This window comes from Protopterus annectens, chromosome 13.part0, assembly GCF_019279795.1.
Source record: "Protopterus annectens isolate FY-2018-M chromosome 13.part0, PAN1.0, whole genome shotgun sequence".
NCBI classification, from domain to species: Eukaryota; Metazoa; Chordata; order Ceratodontiformes; family Protopteridae; genus Protopterus; species Protopterus annectens.
The window spans coordinates 32,865,998-32,885,995 of NC_056747.1; the positions used below are offsets into that span (position 1 = coordinate 32,865,998).

The 19,998-nt window shown below is 40.2% G+C and overlaps 1 protein-coding gene across 1 annotated transcript in view; it reads right to left on the bottom strand.

Moving 5' to 3' along the window:
• Positions 1 to 426: 426 nt before the first annotated feature.
• The window catches only part of CREB3L3 (cAMP responsive element binding protein 3 like 3), a 916,737-nt gene continuing 897,165 nt past the window's right edge, over positions 427 to 19,998 (bottom strand). The window contains exon 10 of the mRNA XM_044090600.1: positions 427 to 950. Within this exon, the coding sequence (XP_043946535.1) occupies positions 565 to 950 (386 nt within the window). The 3' untranslated portion in view covers positions 427 to 564. The remainder of the gene's footprint in view (positions 951 to 19,998) is intronic.

Sequence of the window (19,998 nt, forward strand, 5' to 3'; positions counted from 1 at the left end):
GGGAATAAAATGAAAGTTCTATCCAGTTGCCAGCATCAAACTCAGCACTCTAGAGCTTAAGAGGACTGACCATTTTAAAAAGTGGGTTACCTGTTTTAAATTATCCTGCTGAGCATGCTATGTTTTATATATGAAAATAAATTCCATAACTTAATACTGGGCATTACTGAGGCAAAGACACGCTACTCTTGACAAGAGTTAAATAAAAGAGTAAAGTAAGATGCAGATGTTCTTGCTTTAACTATGGGAAACAGCCCACGTTTAGCCTATGTTCTTCTGGTTTTTTAATATTATGTTTGCTGGTTTTGTTATTTATCAGTCTATGGAAGGGGTATATAAAAATACTTATTGAATGTTCATGAAAAAGCTTTACATATATCTAGTCAGACACAAACACATAAAGCTATGAAACTGAGACTCCTTGTTTCTACTGGACTCTGCCAAATAAATGCTCGGTCTGTGTGTTTATTTCCACGAGTCAAAAAACAAAGTTTAGTATCCTCAGCTATCAAAAATAGAAAAAAAATAGAAGCGAAAGTCTAAGGAATTATTTATGGTAAAGCCTCACATATCATCACTGTGATCTAGGACTATCTCTTTAGTTGTGTGGTAATTGGTCCAGGTCAGGGATGCTACCCTCCGGCCTACAATAGGGTCATCATGGTGGAGACTTTCCAAGTCTGCCTGGATATCAGCAGTGACCTCTTCCCTAATGGACACCTCGGTACAGTTACTAAGCACATTTCTGCTCATGGTTACCGAGGACAGATGATCTTTTAGAAGTCTCTCAAGAGTTGTCACAGTTTTGGTATTCTCCTCTCCTGAATATTCACTTATTTCTGCAGGCTTATTGTTATCCTCAGCGTTGTACTCAGGACCTTTGCTACGTGAGCTGGCTATAGCATGGAAAATCCGAGACGATCCATCATTATGGAGAGACCTTGAAAACACTGAAAGGAAAATGAAAATAATTATAAACATGTCAATATGTGCTTGGGAATGGATCTATGCAATGTGATATAATAATACATGCAATGTGATATGATAATACATGCAATGTGATATAATAATACATGCAATGTGATATAATAATACATGCAATGTGATATAATAATACATGCAATGTGATATGATAATACATGCAATGTGATATGATAATACATGCAATGTGATATGATAATACATGCAATGTGATATGATAATACATGCAATGTGATATAATAATACATGCAATGTGATATGATAATACATGCAATGTGATATAATAATACATGCAATGTGATATAATAATACATGCAATGTGATATGATAATATATGCAATGTGATATAATAATACATGCAATGTGATATGATAATACATGCAATGTGATATAATATACATGCAATGTGATATGATAATACATGCAATGTGATATGATAATACATGCAATGTGATCATGCAATGTGATATGATAATACATGCAATGTGATATGATAATACATGCAATGTGATATGATAATACATGCAATGTGATATAATAATACATGCAATGTGATATGATAATACATGCAATGTGATATGATAATACATGCAATGTGATATGATAATACATGCAATGTGATATAATAATACATGCAATGTGATATAATAATATAAAGTCATAATAATACAAAGTCATAATAATATAAAGTCATAATAATATAAAGTCATAATAATACAAAGTCATAATAATATAACATCATAATAATATAAAGTCATAATAATACAAAGTCATAATAATATAAAGTCATAATAATACAAAGTCATAATAATATAACGTCATAACAATATAAAGTCATAATAATACAAAGTCATAATAATACAAAGTCATAATAATATAAAGTCATAATAATACAAAGTCATAATAATATAACGTCATAATAATATAAAGTCATAATAATACAAAGTCATAATAATATAAAGTCATAATAATATAACGTCATAATAATATAAAGTCCTAATAATATAAAGTCATAATAATATAACGTCATAATAATAAAGTCATAATAATATAACATCATAATAATATAACGTCATAATAATATAAAGTCATAATAATATGAAGTCATAATAATATAACGTCATAATAATATAGTCATAATAATATAACATCATAATAATATAATGTCATAATAATATAAACTCCTAATAATATAAAGTCCTAATAATATAAAGTCATAATAATATAAAGTCATAATAATATAAAATCATAATAATATAAAGTAAAAAAATGTTGGATTTTGAATAATACAGGCAAACAAGACAGAGATAACAGTGTATATGTCAAACAAGAAGATGTAAAATACAATCTGTCACTGATGGACTCTCTGTACTACATTTGAAAATGGTTGTTTTCTGTGTAATGTCTTTACCCATCACATAATCAAAAATAGATAGTAAAAGATATCATTTCACAGAGAGATTAAAGCTGTAGAAACCTATTTCATTTACCACCTCCAGCTTCATACATCCTGTCTAGGTGTTTCAAATAATTGGTTATGTCATTCATTCACTTACTTTTATCATTCTGATGCAGTGGCTTTTAATTAAAATGAGACAGCAGAATATGTTGAGCCTATCAGATAGGCAGTTGAACCAGCCAGCTATGGGTATTGTAGTCAAACAGCATTGTGTAGAGATCACTGATTTTCACCCTCTCACTGCCCCCGGCTGTAGGGTATGACCAGCAGTCACCTTTCCTTTTGATATACCACACCAATGCCATGTTATCTGTATGGACAACTCAGAGGGAGGTCCTAGTTTGCCTCGAATGTTAGGAGAACCACCCTCATCTTCAGTAGGTTCATAGGTTTGTACTACACTAATGGCACTGGAGCCTTTACAAGCCTAGCCCATAGGATTACCCTGGCATATTGCCACTCGACCTTAGTTCCCAGTACCTCTGTCGAGTAGAGCCACTGCAGTGATCCCCGGGGTGAATTTTCTATTTCCCATCCACTCATCAAGATTTCTCTTGAAGACAGCCAGTGAGATGCTCTGTTTGACATGTATGGCAAGTCAATTCCTTGGCATGGGCAGTCTCTGGGTTATAAGCCTCTCCCTCCAGCATGTTCTGTTGATTGTGGTAATGAGGTTGAGGTCTCTGGATCATGTGGTGTGGAGGGATTGGGATTTCTTTAGATGTAGCATTTCTAACAGAGTTGGGTCAGACATAGCTTTGTAAGTCAAGCAGAGATTGCCTTTAAGTAGGCGATATGAGACAGAGAATAGTTGGAGTTTTTTGAGTCTGTCCATGTAGGACACGTGTGTAAGGCACAGGATCCTCTTTGTGAGGTACTTTTGTGGCTTCTCCAGTCATTGCAGGTGTCTAGTGAGGTACATGCCAAATGTGGCATTGTACTCACTGATTGGCCTAATGAGGAAGAGTAGAGGGAGACAATGACCTCTTTCTTCCTGGATGCAAAACCTTTAGTAATGAGATGTGCCACATAGAAGGACTTTCTGACCACAGTGGCAATGTGGTGGTCAAAAGTGAGGTTGCTGTCAACCTGTGTTCCCAGATCTCTTATAATGCCTTCTGTATTTAGTGGACTACCATCAATGTGGTAATTCATGGGAACTGGGTTTTTCTCAAAGGGGATGACGACAGATTTTTTGGCTTTGAGCTTAAGGCTATGGTTCAGACACCAGTCGTTGGTCTCAGTGAGGCCTTTCTGTAAGATTTCAACATCAGTTGGGGAGTTAATAATAGCTCCCAATTTGCAATTGTCTGCAAACTTTGTCAGCCAGAGTCCCTTCATGCTGGCCTGGACTTCAGAGAAGTAGATACCAAACAGGAGAGGACCCAGAACCGAACCCTGTGGGACTCCACTCATGACTGGTCACAGTCTGACTTGGAGTCAGCTACTTTCACACTGTGGGTTCTATCTGTGAGCCAGTTTGCAACCCACCTAGTGATATAGGGGTTGATGCCTAGCTTAGTGAGTTTTTCTATGATTCCTGAGTGGGGAATGGTATCAAAGGCCTTGGCCAGATCAAGGTAGGCTGTATGAACCACCTTGCTTTCATCCACAGCTCTGGTGACTGACTCGAAGAAGTTGACCAGGTTGAGCAGGCATGATCTACCCTTCACAAAACCAAACCGTGTGGGATCCAGAGTTTGGAGATTCCCTATATCATTGTTTATTATGTCCATGATGATGCATTCCATAGCTTTGCATATCAGACTCATCAGGCTAATGGGGTGGTATTTCCCAGGGTCTCTAGTTGCTCCTCCTTTGTGGAGAGGGATGACTGTAGCAGTGTGCCATTTGGTAGGGACAAAGCCTGAGGTGAGGCTGTGATTGAACAGGGCACACAGGTGAGGTGCCAGTTCACTTTGTAGTTCATGTAGAACACAGCCAGGGCTATTGTCAGGTCCCATAGAAGCTGTATTCTTGCCCTTGGGCAGTGGTGTTTTAACCTGTGCAGCAGTAATACTGGGTACCTGGCAATCTACTGGCATTGTGATTGGTTCTTTGGGGTTTGGGGGTAGAGAGGGGTAAAGCTGGCACTGAATCTGTCGGCCAGTATATTGGCAATATCTGTTGGCTCAGTATAGGAGGTACCTCTGGGTATTGCCATTGAAATTCTTTACATAACTACAGAAGGTTTTGTGATTGTCTTTACTATCTGCTGCAATTCTGGTTTCATAGCTAGCTTTAGAGGATTTGATGAGGGATCTCAACTTTTTGTTGAGACTGATAAGGAAGTTTTTCCAGTCTTGGCATGTCACCTTATTCTGCATCAGTTTCCTCCTTCTGTTGTAGAGTTTGTTTATGGCAGGGGACCACCAGATTGGCTTCCTTTTTTTGGAGGAGAGGTGTCTTGGTTCTAGTGGGTATGGCAAGATCCATGCATTTGTGTACATGTTCGTACAGTGCACTGGTGTATGATTTGACGGTCATGCAACTATTCTCCATTTGTATGGGTGGCGTGAAGTTAGCCACCTCTGTTTTTAGGAGCTAAAGTTGGCTTTGGAGAAGTTTTTCATGGTGGTTACCTTTGTGAGGGGGGTGGGAGGGATGTGGCTTTCTAAGGTGATTAGTTTGTGGTTGAATCCAACCAGGGAGGAGTTGACTATTGGTGTAGAGCAACGGTCGCCCATGTTAGTAATGACCATGTCAAGGATGTTGCTACCTCTAGTAGGTGTGTAGAACAAGCTGGTCCAGGGCATTGGAATTAATGAATTCCAGGAAACGTTGGGCAAGTGTATTCGTACATGAGTAGTTTTTCCAGTTAATGGAGGGGTAGTTGAAGTCACCCAGTATGAGAGTGTTAGGTTGGACCCTAATATTTTCAGGGTGCTTAGGAATGTGGAGTGTGAGTCTTGGGACATAGTTGGTGACCTATAGTAGGCTATGACCTGAATCACTGTCTTACCCAATGTTAGCTGCACCTGAAGTATCTCTGATGCATTATGTTGGGCTACCAGTCTGGAGGTGTGCCCATCCTTTATGAATACGGAAACACCACCGCCTTTGGAGCTTCAGTCCAAGTTCTGGGGCCAAAAGGTGTGGAACGAATTATAGCCTGGTAGTGCAGGGGTGCAATACCAGGTTATAACTCATTCCACACCTGCACTACCAGGCTATAACACATTCCACACCTTTTGGCCCTAGAACCTGGACTGAAGCTCCAAGTTCTGGGGCCAAAAGGTGTGGAATAAGTTATAGCCTGGTAGTGCAGGGGTTCTTTCTGCTGCCTTTAACCAGGTGCTGTAAGCACAAATGTCGATGTTCTCCATTTTAAGCAGTGCTTCGAGTGAGTGCATTTTGAGATTTAGACTTCTAGCATTGAGGTAGATGTGTAAACTGGACTCCCGGGATGACCATGCTTCTTTGGCTGAGTGCACTGCACAAAGCCATCCCCCCTCTCCTCAAAGCAGAGGCATATGTGGTAACTATAGCTGAGGGAAGATACAAAGCAAAGGGGAATCCTGCAGTAAATTCCTGGCTTTCTATGGACCATAGCAGATATCTCTTGCATGCAGTTGAATTTAGATGGGCTTTTATTTTATTTTTATTTTACATTTGTTTACCGGGAAAGTCCACTGGACCTAAAGAGAACTCATTTTCACTGGAGGCCCAGGGAGAAAGCTCCAACATGTGAGAGTTACAGCAGCTACAAAAGTTACAAAATGTCTTTTTTTATTTTAGTTGAAAAATATAAACAGTATTACAAATTTGGTTTGCATGGAATAAAAACATTAAACTTGGATGAAAGTGAATTGAATACTATGATTACAAATGCAGGAAAGTTCCTAGCAAGAATATCCAAAAAACATTGGATAGGTGTGTGAATACATGAAGTGGTCTTATTTGAGAGAAGTCTAAAGGGTGAGACAGGAATTAGATAAGAAAAGGTGAGATAGGAATTAGATAAGAAAGGGGGAAATGGAATTGTAGAGTAAAGATGGGAGGAGAGAGGAAAGTCATGTAGGAGAAGACCGAGTGTGACATTGATAAGAGGTAGGTGAGTTACTTAGTATGTAGCTTGTCAAGCTGGGGCTGAGCACAAGCAGCTCCAGAATTTACAGAGGTGTTCCTTAAGTGAGAGTTGAAAGGCTGAAGCTATGTAGTTGGATCTGATAGTTAAGGGGAGGGTTTTCCAGATTTTTGCTATGCAGCAGGAGTATAGACTTTGTCCAGTAGATATCCTGGGACGGTGCATGACTAAATGTTGCTTGTTTTATGACCTAATAGATCTAGTAGGTGTGTAGGTATGGAAGATAATGTTGAGAGTTAGAAAGGACAAGGGTTTATGACTGATTTTGTGAGCCATTTTAAGGAGTAGGAAGGTTAGATATTGTGGAAGTTTGAGACAATTGATTGAGTGAAGGGGCATTTAGTGATGTGGGGTGTATTGTGCATCAGTGGCAAATTTTACAACTTTACTGTAGCAAGTTTAGAGCTTAGTTTTGAGACTAGTTTGTAAATTTGTAAGAACAGCAGCACCATATAAGAGAGTGGGGATAAGGTAGGAGGTGGCCAGAGTAGGTTTTGAGGTTGGGTCAAGGAAATGTTTGTGCCAGAAGAGAAAAAGTGTGTTTTTTAATACTATTCTGAATATGGAAGTCAAACTTGAGGTGTTCATCGATGGTGACACCAAGAAGTTTGGTATGGGGAACAAGCTCTATTTCGATGTTGTCCTTTAAGAGAATAGTAAATTGGCTTTTATTTAGGGATACAGATTTGGGGGTATAGTTTAGTTTTGGAGGGGTTAAGTAGTAGTTGATTATTAGTAAGCCAGCTTTCAATAGGTGTGAAAGCAGTTTGGGTGCTTTGTTGAAGATGTGAGATGGAGTTGGATGAGCAGATGACTGTATGAGTGTACTCTGTTGGGAGAAGGCATGTAGGTCATTAGTAAAGATGTTGAATAAGAGGGGGCCAAGGAAAGAGCCTTGGGGAACTCCAGTTCAGGTGATCTGGAATGAGGAGATGGAGTCTAGCCATTTAACTACCTGCTGTCTATTAGACAGGTACCTAGTAAAGCCCCTGGTGGATGGAGGGGGATATTCCAAGGTAATTTAGCTTTTGCATAAGAACCTGATGTGGAACAGTGTTGAAAGCCTTAGTTAGAAAGGTTGAGGAGCAGAGAGGAGACAAGTTTACTGGAGTCACGTGCTTTGGTAACAGCGTTGGTAAAGGATAGTAGGGCAGTGTTAGTACTGTTGCCCTATCTGAAGCCATGCTGGCTAGGTGTAAGAGAGTGGAGGAGTTGAGAGTGGATACATTTTTCAAGGAGATTGGAGATGGGTGACAGAAGGGCAATGGGTCGAAAGTTGGACATTTGAATGGAGCTACCACCTTTGTGTTATGATGAAAGATGTTTTCCAGAATGTTGGGACATAAGCTTATAGCATATATCTGTTAATGAGGATGGCTATAGGATATGCTATGGATTCAGCTGACATTTTGAGGTATTCATCTGGAAGGTTGAGCATGGTTTGGGTTTGAGAAGGAGCCTTTTAATACTACCTGTGGAGACAGGTTTTAGTGTAAAAGCATGAGTAGTGGTGGGAGCAGTGGTGAGATGGGAAGAGGGGGAGACAAGGGTGGAGGAGGATGAAAAGTTAAGGGAAGGGATACCAGAAAGGGAAGAGTTGTATGAGGAACCGGGAAGAGGGGAAGAGTTTGTAGTAATGTTTTATATGCATTCAACAAAGTGTTTGTTGAAGAGGCTAGCTATTTGAGTACAGGGTTTGTCATGAAGAGGGCTGTGGTTAATTTTTTTTCCTGGGGTTGAGAAGTGAAGAGATGATAGACTAGGATTTTTGGGGATTTTGTTTAGTAGTAGATTGGAATGTTAGATAGTAGTCTTTTTTGTCTTTTGTTATAGATTTTTTTCCTGGTTGTGAAATTGTCTAAACTATAATAGGTCAAACGAGTATTTGGCTGCACACCATTTTTTCCAAAGTCTGTCTCTGACTCATCAGTTTTCCAGAGGCTTTGAATACCTGAGGAGCTGAGATGCTTTTGATACTTTTCCTATGTGCGGGTGCTAGGTGGTTTAGAATGTATAAGCAAATGTAATATGACCCAAGCATCAGGCTAGTTTAACCTCAGTTAGAATCACTAGCATTTTTGTCTTTTTAGTCCCAACTGGGAATGAATACATGCTTTAAAGAATGAGGCCTTTATCTAGTATTTTATTTACAATAAACTTTGGCAGATGAGTGTTGTGTACATCTTCAAAATCTTTTAAAACTCATAATTTTAATGTCTTGTTTCCAGACACAAAGTTATCAGTGGGAACTGAAAATAAAGCACTGTGATTGGTGGTTTAGATGAGAGTCTTTTGTGGTTGGTGGTTAATATTCTGGCCTATCACTAGCCTATATGCTTTGGTGCTTACAGTGACTGGGTGGAACAACTCAAAGGAGTAGTCAGTGGCATCTTTTGTAGTGAGCCTTCCTGATTGATGGTGGCTATCCAATGATATTGTTTAATAGGTTGAATTTGGTGACCAGTAGTGTGTGGAGAAAATGCAGGCTTCCATTTGTTCTGATAGCTATCTGACTAAGATTTTAAAAGACTTGTCTGCTATGTGGGGGTCATTTTGTGCTGTAGCCCAATAGGTTGAGCTAGGAGACTCTGCTCCCATTCATAGGACCGTTTCAGGTCTAAGAAAACTTATTCTGTTGACCTGTGTTGCCCAATTCTCTTTGCCTTAATTTTAGGCCCTGGTGTTGGGCCTTTTATTTTAGTGGTATAACACTACAGCTCATTACTTTAAAGTTATTTTACAAATCCTTTAATAGAAAATACAGAGATTGTTTTTTTTCTTAGCTGTGGAATTCTGGAGATACTCATAAAGTGTGCCAGTCTTTAACTAAAATAATTGAAAATCCTCTTTGCTTTAAAATTGGAGGAAACATGGCAGGTTACACACACATGTTTTGAAATGAAAAACTATGGGAAGAGGCTCTATGGGTTTTGATCAGCATCGTGTTTGCTCTTACCTGTGTTAAGAGCAATCTGTCAGTTTACCTAAATGTGTGGGTGAATGTATCCATCCAATGTGCCTGCCTATTGTGAGAAACAGGGATTGGTCAGATTTGTGGCTCTCGTATGCTCACTGCCACAAGATAGCCTCTGCATTAATGTCCCTTCCTGTAGGAAACTTGAATACTTGTAATCCCCCTGTTCATCCAGTACTACAACTATTTGAAAAACTTTGTGAACTAGATATTAGAACTATGCTCAGTATTAAGGAAAAGAAAGACAGGTTCAACAATATAAACGCAGATGAGCGGAATTTGTTAGAAGAAACAAAGGGGGCAGGCTTGTGATCATGGAGAGGAATGATTATGCGGACAGGATGAATAATATACTACGTGAAGAAACCTATGGTTGGGTTTCAATAAATTAATTAAATATTGCATATAGGAAAATTAGAAGTAATTTGAACAATATGTTCATTCAGCAGCAACTTAATATTGATGAATTTAATTACCTTAATGTTGTGACCTCTACTGTCCCAGTAATATTTGGGGTGCTGAAGATAGATAAGAGCATCCAAAATCCCCCAATGCACCCAACTGTTGATGCCTGTGGTTCTATTACCCACCCTTGTGCAAATTTTTTTTACTAGACTTTGAACAATTGGTGTTATAAGAGGAACATGTTTGTAGGGACTCTTGGGAATTTGTGGGTAAGATTGATAAGTTAGAGTATAAAGAGAACTGTATTTTTATGACAACAGATGTCAAGGACCTGTATGCAGTTATACTACACCAATTAGGAATTAAATGGTTTACTGATTTGTTTAATTAGTATAGGGATTCCACAGATAAAATTAATGTATATGAAGAGCTATTAGAATTATTTAATTTATTTACTGACATTTGTTGACCGGGAAAGTTCACTGTGTCAGGAACCGATTTTCAGTAGAGTTTTGGGGAGAAAAGCTCCACTATTAAAAAATATACATAGTTAAAGGCATTAAACATTCTAACAAAGCAAGTTAATAAAACTGACAGCTATTACGTACATACACATATGTCAACAGTTGACAGAGTTGCTATATAAATATAATACATATACCAGGCCCAAAGTGCCAAAGATTGGCGTGTGATTTATCAAGGTGTGCTCCAAAGAAGATTTGAATTGATAGTGTAGATAGGAAGAAAGACAGGAAGTATATCACGAAAGACAGGAAGTATATCACTTAGTGATGAGGCTGGCGAGAGCACAGAGAAAAAGAAAATAGGGGAATAGGAAGAAAAACGTGCCATCATTTATTGTGCGCGATAATTGTGAGCACAGGAACAGATACAATTGCTGAGGAAGTGTTTCTTCAGAGGTAGTCTGAATGCATTTAATGAGTCTATGAGGGTGATATCTGGAGGAAGGGCATTCCATTTCCTAGCAGTAGCATAGGAGTAAAGGTTCTGACCAGCTCCTTTAATTAGGTTTGATAGTGGTTAAAAGTTGTTTATTAGTGGATCGCAGATTACAGGATGGGGAATATGGCTGTAGGATGCACTGTAGGGCAGGGCAGCTGTCTGCTTTGTAAATTATTTTAAGAGCTAGAGTTAATTGGGAGGAATCAAGGTAGTATTGGAATTCAAGCAAGTTTAATTCTTTAAGGGCTTGACAGTGGTGTGATTGATAAGGTATGCTAGTTGCTAATTTGGTAATTTTATGGTAGCATAATTGAAGTTTATCTTTAAGAGACTGGTGGAGGTTGATGAAAATAGGGGCCCCATATTAGAGGGATGGGAGCAGGAGGCTATTGGCAAGGGTCTTTTTGGTGGGCATATCCATGTAAAGCTTGTGTCTATAGAGTCTGTCAAGTTTGACACGTTTTTTTTTAAGTTGTACTAAGTATGTGTTGTTCAAAGGCAAGTTTGTTGTTTATAGTAATGCCTAATAGTTTGGCATGGGTTACTATTTCAAGTTTTGTGTTTTCTTCTGAGTATATGTTGAAGTCTTGTAAGACTGGTTTAGTTGAGAATAGCAACAGCTTAGATTTTTTAGGATTAAGTAGAAGTTGTGCTTCATTTAATCAGGCTTCTATGAATGTAAAGGCATTTTGTGTTATACTTAGGTTTTGGAGATTATTGGAGGAGGAGATCATGGTGGAGTCATCTACATATTGGATGAGTGTACTTTAAAGAGAGGCAATATGCAGATTATTTATAAAAATAGTATTTATAAAAAAATTAATTAGTACTGAAAAATACCTTCCTCATATTTGAGGGACGGTATTATTTACAATGGAAGTGAGTGGCTATGGGTTCCACTTGTGGTGCTGTATTTGCCAACATTATTATGATTCAATGAGAAAATAATTACCTGTTTCATTACAATATTATGGATTCCTGTAGATTGTATACCAGATTTTTGATGATATTTTTATTGTGTGGGATGATAATAAAGAAAAAAATACCTCTAAGTTTTCTGAATACATAAACCATAGTACCAACTTTTAAAGTTCACACAAGAAATAGGAAAAGCCAGTATAGCATACCTGGATATCTGCTTGTTTAAATATTTTCAATGAGGAGAATTACATCTAGAACTTGCAGGATACCTACTTATTTGAATTACTTTTTACATTTTTCTAGTGCTCACCCTATCACCCAAACGAGAGTGGTAGTGAAGGTGCAGTTTGTTAGGGCAGCTCGAATGATTACTATAGATGAACAATTTCTAGATGAATATATGGTTTTGAGAGATATGTTCATTAAAATGGGTTACCCTGATACTTTTGTCAACAACTTAATGTATGAAGTAATAAATAAAAGAGACAGAATTACTTTGTTCTGATTTTAAACTTTAATAATAATAATAATAAGGCAATCCAGATTGCATCTGTACAGAACCCTAGCTTGAATTCTAATACAATGAATAGTAAGCATGGAAATTCCTTTAGACATTCTTTTATTACGATGTACACTGGGAAGATTGGGGAAGGATGGGTGAAGGCTGCCAGCCTAGTCAAATAGAATTTGATACATAATTCTATCACTTGTAAAAATAAATGCAAAAATACAGCCTTGTTTCTTAAATGAAAGAAAACACTGGAAAATGTGAACTTCACTATTGTTGAAACATTGCCATCTGCTGTAAGGAAAACTAAGTCAAGCATTTCAAATGTTCTTTGAAGTTAAAATTATCGAAATAGTGGTGCCAAAGTGGCTGACTGAACACATTCTTTCTATTGTCTTAACTTAAGGAATAATTGCTAGAGTGTACATGTGAAATGTCTTTTACTGTTGTAGTTTCCTGAGCAGGTGTTAGATTGCTAAACAATGCAGTTTGTTGGCATGGGAACTCCAGACTAAGTGTCAAAATGGTGTAATGTGTATACTGGAAAAACCTAAGTGTCAAAATGATGTAATTTGGAGGGCCTAGCAAAGATGTTTGTTAGTAAGTTTAAAAACTATTGTTGAGGAGAGAGAGAGACTGTGAGCATTTTGATCTTGATATCCCACTTATCAGCACTCTGCCTGTTGTCTTATGTAAGTAGTGTCTTAGAAGTATTTTTTCTTGTAGTAATACCTAGGAACTTGGAAGAAAGTTAGACAAGTGTTTTCTGTTATATCAGAACTTTCCTACTGTATTGTTTTAAGTTTCTGTGTGATCTCTGAACTTTTAGATATCACTGTGGTGTAATAGCATTATCTTGTGTTTTTAATTATTTATTATTAAATAGTTTTAAAAACCTTTACCTGTGGCTGGTTTGTGTAGAGAAAAGTAAGCTCTAGAGTACATTGCATATTTATAGAGTTTATTGTAATAAGCCACTCTAATAAGCCTTAGACTGAATAGTCACATTACCAATTGGATAATAATATTGCATAGTAATAATTGGACACCCTTTTAAGGGCCTTTGGCTAGCTGATAAGTATTAGCTGGTGGTGGTAGAAATTACTACCGTATAATCTTGGTAAAGGGGCACAGCTGGAGAATCTGTGTCAGCCTTCCCCAGGAGTGTCTGTGAAGTTGTATAAATACTTATCTCAAAGTGTGTGTGGTGTGTCAGCTGCCTGGGCAGGGACACAAACTGGTGGGACAGAAAGGGTACTGGAGGTTAGCTTGCCAACTAGGCTGAGATCTAGAGCCTATAGCTGTGCCAGTGGGGAGTATTATTGGGGACCTGGAGAGCAAGGGAGCAACCAGCCCCAGACTGACTGTGATCTCTGTGTGCACTTAAGGGAAATTGTACTTTACTGTGTGTATTTGTTATCCTTTCTTCTTATATGAGACACCCTCCTTGGTGTTAGTGGTGGGGATTGAGGCTCCTTGATTGCTGGGCCAGGGCATGGTCGTCACATTTCTGGTGGCAGTGGTTGGGATAAGATATCCTCACATTTCTGATTCACAGTGGTTGGGATAAGATATCCTCACTTGTGGTTTGCAAGTGGTGTGGGTAGAGTGAATCCTGTAGCTTATGTACAGTGATCTCTGAATGTGTTTTGTACTCTAAATCAGCCACGCAGTGTATACTCAGAGTTCAGATCACAATTGTTTTATTTCTTTTAGCTTAGTGAGTCAGCGTGAGCAGGCAGCATGTCAGTAGAGGAGTATGGAAAGCTGACAAGAAGCCAGCTGGTGGAGATGTGCCAGGCTAGGGGGACTGGTGCATGGAAACCTGACAAAGGCAGACCTGATTGCAGCCCTGGTTAGCTGCATCAGAAAACAGCATCCAGGAGGACAATCAGACTGGCAGTGGAGATACAATATCCTCGGAGAATGGACAGCTCATCCTTTCTGCGAAGGACAATCAGACTGGCAGTGGAGATACAATATCCTCAGAGAATGGACAGCTCAACCTTTCTGCAGTGGACTTAAAAATCCAGCTGGAGTTAAAGAGACTTGATTTGGAGGCCAGGTGTTTGGAGATAGAAACCGAAGAAAAGGAGCATCAGAAGAAGCATGAGAGGGAAATGCTGACTCTTCGCCAGAATCATGGAGGTAATGGGGAAGGGAGTAACTGGACCCCAGAAGCACAGCAGATCAGTAAATTTAAAGAGGGGGGATAATTTTGATAGTTTCATTCACATGTTTGAAAGAATATGCAAACAATATAGTGTTGACCAAAGGCTCTGGTACGGTTCCTGACCCCCTTACTCTATGGGAAAGCTGTAACTTGTATATCACAAATGCCTGACTCTGTCTGATTTGATTATACTGCTGTAAAAAATGTCTGTTAGAATGTTTTAAGCTAACACCTGAAATGTATAGGAAAAAAGTTTTGTGAGCATAGACGCAAGACAGATGAAAATGTATGTGAATATGTTGCTGAACTGAGCACATATTTTCATAGCTGGGTGAGTGGATGTCAGGTCACCACTTTTGAAGGGCTGGCAGACCTTTTGGTGAGGGAACAAGCCATTAGCCCTTTGCCTGAGGACATGAGTATCTGGTTAGCTGATAGACAATGTGCTACTTCAGATGAGTTGTGGAAAAAGGGAGACCTATACATGGTTAGCAGGGCAGCCCTGCACAAGAAGGGGACCCCCAGTACTGCTCATGGGTCTAACAGAACTCATGGTGGGCAGCACAGACTGCCACAACCAAATCTGCCAGTAGCAGGGGAAAGCCAATAGTCCAGGTACACATCCAGGAGCTAGGGTTAAATGTTTTGAATGCAACCAGTGGGGTCATGTGGCATACAGGTGTCCATGGAGGCAAGGTGGGGAACCAAAGGTGAGAGAGCCAGTAAGTGGGAAAGACAAAATGCCAACAGTAGGTTTTCTTGAGACAACAAGGGTATAGAACTACTGTCCTGCAGATGTCCTGAGAGGGAAGGATTTGGATGAGGCAGTCCCATGTAACTATGCAGTTACACACAGTAAGGCTAGGAGACTAGCATGTGGGTATGGTAGCCTTGGGGAGACCCAGACGGACTGCATACTTGCAACCAGGACTGGTGAGGTGGTTACTTTAGGGAGGGAGCTATGCTGTAGCAGTGAAACTGAATGTGAGCCACAGCAGCTTGTGGGTACTAATGTTCCCTTGGACAGGGTAACTGCAAAGGTAGAGGTGAGTAGTAGTACCCAGGCTGACAGTGATGCACCACTGTCAGAGGATGCCAGACTTCCTGTTGAGAGGGAGCTGGGAAGGGTTACAAGGAGAGAGTTGAGACAGGCTCAGCTCTCAGACCCTACATTGCAAGGCCTGAGGCAGGTAGCTAGGGAGGCACCTGATTCTCAAGGGAAGGGGGAATCTGCATACTGGGTCAAAGGGTTACTATACAGAGTGGACCCCTGAGGGAGGGTTAGAAGGTGAGAAAGTACAGCAGGTGGTAGTGCCTAGAGCCTACCATCTGGTGCTTCTAGCCATAGCCCATGATATTCCCTTTGCAGGTCATCTGGGTATAAAATGTACAAAGAGGCGTATTATGCAAAACTTCTATTGGCCTGGAATTTCCAGAGTTGTAACAGGGTTCTGGAGGACTTGTGAGCAGTGCCAAAGGGTAGGCAAGGCTTGAGGCAAGGTTAGAGCTCCTTTGATGCCTTTGCCTGTGATTAAGGAGCCATTTCAGAGGGTAGCTATGGATACTGTGGGTCCTCTGAGTACCCCAAGTTCCACAGGGAAAAGGTATATTCTAGTGGTAGTGGATTATGCTACACGATACCCTGAGGCAATGGCTTTGTCCTCTATTGAGGCAGAGAAGGTGGCAAATGCTTTGTTAGAGATTTTCAGCAGGGTAGGTTTCCCAAATTAAATACTGTCTGACCGAGGTCCCAATTTCATGTCAGACCTGCTGGCTTGTCTGTGGAACTCCTGTGGGGTGAAGCACATGAGGACCACCCCCTAACATCCCCAGACTAATGGTCTTGTTGAGAGGTTAAACTCTACAATCAAGTCCATGCTACGGGCATTTGCAGATCAGTTTAAGAGGGAGTGGGGCAAATATTTTCCCATCTGTTGTTTGCTTACAGAGAAGTTCCTCTGGAATCCACAGGTTTTTCACCTTTTGACTTGCTGTATGGGCATAGGGCGAGGATTTAGATTTAATTCGAGATGAGTGGGAAGGTGAGTGTGAGTCTCATAAGGAGTCTGTTGTGGCATATGTCCTAAACCTCAGGACAAGGCTCAGGGAACTCATGGGCTTGGCCCAGGAGAACCTGGCAGAAGCCCAACAACAGAAAAAGTTGTGGTATGACAGGAATGCTCGAGCTAGAGAATATGCTGTGGGGCAGCAGGTAATGGTTCTCATTCCTGTCAGACACAACAAGCTGCAAGCAGCTTGGGAGGGACCCTACAAGGTGGTAAGAAAGGTAAGTGATGTTAATTACATGGTGAAAGTGCTAGGCAGATGGCAGGGGCACAAATTGTACCATGTTAACATGATGAAACCTTACCATGATAGGGAGGTCCTTGTGCTGAGCATTTGCAGTGGATTGCAGGAGGAGTCTGAGGGAGATCTGGGGACTGATCTCCTCAGTGAGGCTTGGGCTGACACCTTGGTGGAAGGGGTAGCAATGTCTCAGCAGCTATCTCCTACCCAGGTTAGAGAAATACGGGCAGTGTTGCAGGAATTTGGGGACATGCTCACTGGGAAACCGGGGTGCACCCACCTAGTGCAGCCCCATGTGGATACAGGACCCCAAAGGCCTATTGGGCAGGCCCCTTATAGGGTGCCTGAGAGAGTCAAACAAACTCTGAGGGAAGAGGTACAGGAGATGTTGGAACTAGGGTTGATTCAAGAGTCCAACAGTCCCTGAGCCTTGCCAGTAGTGCTGGTGCCAAAGAAGGGTGGCAGCACCAGGTTCTGTGTGGATTACAGGAAATTAAATAGTCACACAGAGTCAGATGCTTACCCTATGCCTAGGACAGATGAGGACCTAGAGCAGCTGGGTGGGGCTAAGTATCTTACAACCATTGATCTTACCAAGGGGTACTGGCAGGTGCCCTTGGCTCCCAGTGCTAGAGAGAAGTCAGCCTTTGTGACTCCTTTTGGCTTATATGAGTTCACAAAGATACCCTTTGGGATGAAGAATGCCACAGCGACTTTCCAGAGGCTGGTGGATAATATCCTAGCTGGAGCAAGAGGGTTTGCCCTTGCTTACCTAGATGATATTGCCATCTACAGCATTCCTGGCCAGAGCATCTTCAACATATCAGGGAGGTGCTGGACAGGCTACAGAGGGCAGGGTTGACCATTAAGCCGAGCAAATGTTAGGTGTGTATGACAGAGGTCTCCTACCTAGGACATAGAGTGGGGAGTGGTAAGATAAGTCCAGAACTTGCCAAAGTGGAAGCTATTCAGGCATGGCCTGCAACTGTTACCAAAACGCAGGTGAGGGCATTTTAGGGACAGCAGGGTACTACTGAAAATTCATCCCTAGTTATAGTACCATAGCTGCTCCCCTCACAGACCTGACAAGGAAGAACAGGCCAGATATGGTAGTGTGGACCCCAGCATGTGAGCAGGCATTTCGGAAGCTTAAAGAAGCTTTCGGAGGACCCCCTTTGTTAGCCAGTCCAGATTACAGCAAAGAATTTGTTGTGCAGGTGGATGCTTCAAACCATGGGGTGGGGGTGTACTTAGCCAGATTTCTTCAGAGGGGAAAGAGCACTCAGTGTTTTATCTCAGTCATAGGCTCCAACCCAGGGAGGAATGCTATGCAGCTGTAGAAAAAGAATGTCTAGCCATAGTGTGGGCACTGCAGAAACTTCAACCTTTTCTGTATGGAAGGAAATTCACTGTAATGACAGATCACACCCCCCTAATATGGTTAAACAGAGCCGGCCAGCAAAATGCCAAATTGCTAAGATTGAGCCTGGGGTTGCAAGAATATGGTATGTTAGTGCAGTACCGCGGTGGGATTAGCAATGCCAATGCAGGTGGGCTCTCAAGACAGGGAATGGGGTGAGATACCCTCAGATAGACCTAACCCTCTCAAGGGTCACTTGAAAAACTAGCTTGAGTTCTCCAGGGGGGAAGAGATGTGAAGATTGGGGAAAGATGGGTGAAGGCTGCCAGCTTATTCAAATAGAATTTGATACATAATTCTATCATTTATAAAAATAATTGTAAAAATACAGCCTTGTTTCTTAAATGAAAGAAAACACTGGAAAATGTAATCTTCAGGATTGTTGCAACATTGCCATCTGCTGTAAGGAAAACTAAGCCAAGCATTTCACATGTTCTTTGAAGTTAAAATTATCTAAATAGTGGTGCCAAAGTGGCTGGCTAAATACATTCTTTCTATTGTCTTAACTTAAGGAATAATTGTTAGAGTGTACATGTGAAATGTCTTTTATTGTTGTAGTATCCTGAGCAGGTGTTAGATTGCTAAATAATGCAGTTTGTTGGCCTGGGACTGACAGACTAAGTGTCAAAATGATGTAATGTGTATACTGGGAAAACCTAAGTGTTGAAATGATGTAATTTGGAAGGGCCTAGCAAAGATGTTTGTTAGTGAGTTTAAAAACTATTGTTGAGAGGGAGAGACTGTGAGCATTTTGATCTTGATATCCCACTTATCAGCACTCTGCCTGTTATCTTATGTAAGTAGTGTCTTAGAAGTATGTTTTCTTGTAGTAATAGCTAGGAACTTAGAAGAAAGACAAGTGTTTTTCTGTTATATCAGAACTTTCCTACTGTATTGTTTTAAGTTTCTGTGTGATCTCTAAACTCTTAGATATCACTGTGGTGTAGTAGTATTGTCTTGTGTTTTTAATTATTTATTATTAAATATTTTTAAAAACCTTTACCTGTGGCTGGTTAGTGTAGAGATAAGTAAGCTCTAGAGTACATTGAATATTTATAGAGTTTATTGTAATAAGCCACTCTAATAAGCCTTAGACTGAATAGTCACATTACCAATTGGATAATAATATTGCACAGTAATAATTGGACACCCTTTTAAGGGCCTTTGGGTAGCTGATAAGTATTAGCTGGTGGTGGCAGTATACCGTATAGTCTGGGTAAAGGGGCACAGCTACAGAATCTGTGTGAGCCTTTCCCAGGAGTGTCTGTGAAGTTGTATAAATACTTATCTCGAAGTCTGTGTGGTGTGTCAGCTACCTGGGCAGGGACACAAAGCACTGGTGGGACAGAGAGGGTACTGGAGGTTAGCTTGCCAGCTAAGCTGATATCTGGACCCTATAGCTGTGCCAGTGGGGAGTCTTATTGGGGATCTGTAGAGCAAGGGAGCAACCAGCCCCAGACTAACTGTGATCTCTGGTGTGCACTTAAGGAAAATTGTACTTTACTGTGTGTATTTCTTATCCTTTCCTCTTATATGAGACTCCCTCCCTGGTGTTAGTGGTGAGGATTGAGGCTCCTTGATTGCTGGGCCAGGGCACGGTTGTCACATACACCATGAACAGTATTTTATTAGGTGGATTTTGGAGAAAAATTGGTCCATTTTAAAAGAAAATAGACATATTATAAATAATGTGGGTAACAAGCCTTTTATTGTTTATAACAAAGGAAAAAATATGAAAGTCTTTTATTGTTTATAAAAAAAAGAAAAAAATATGAAAAACATTTTGGAAAACATAAGGAC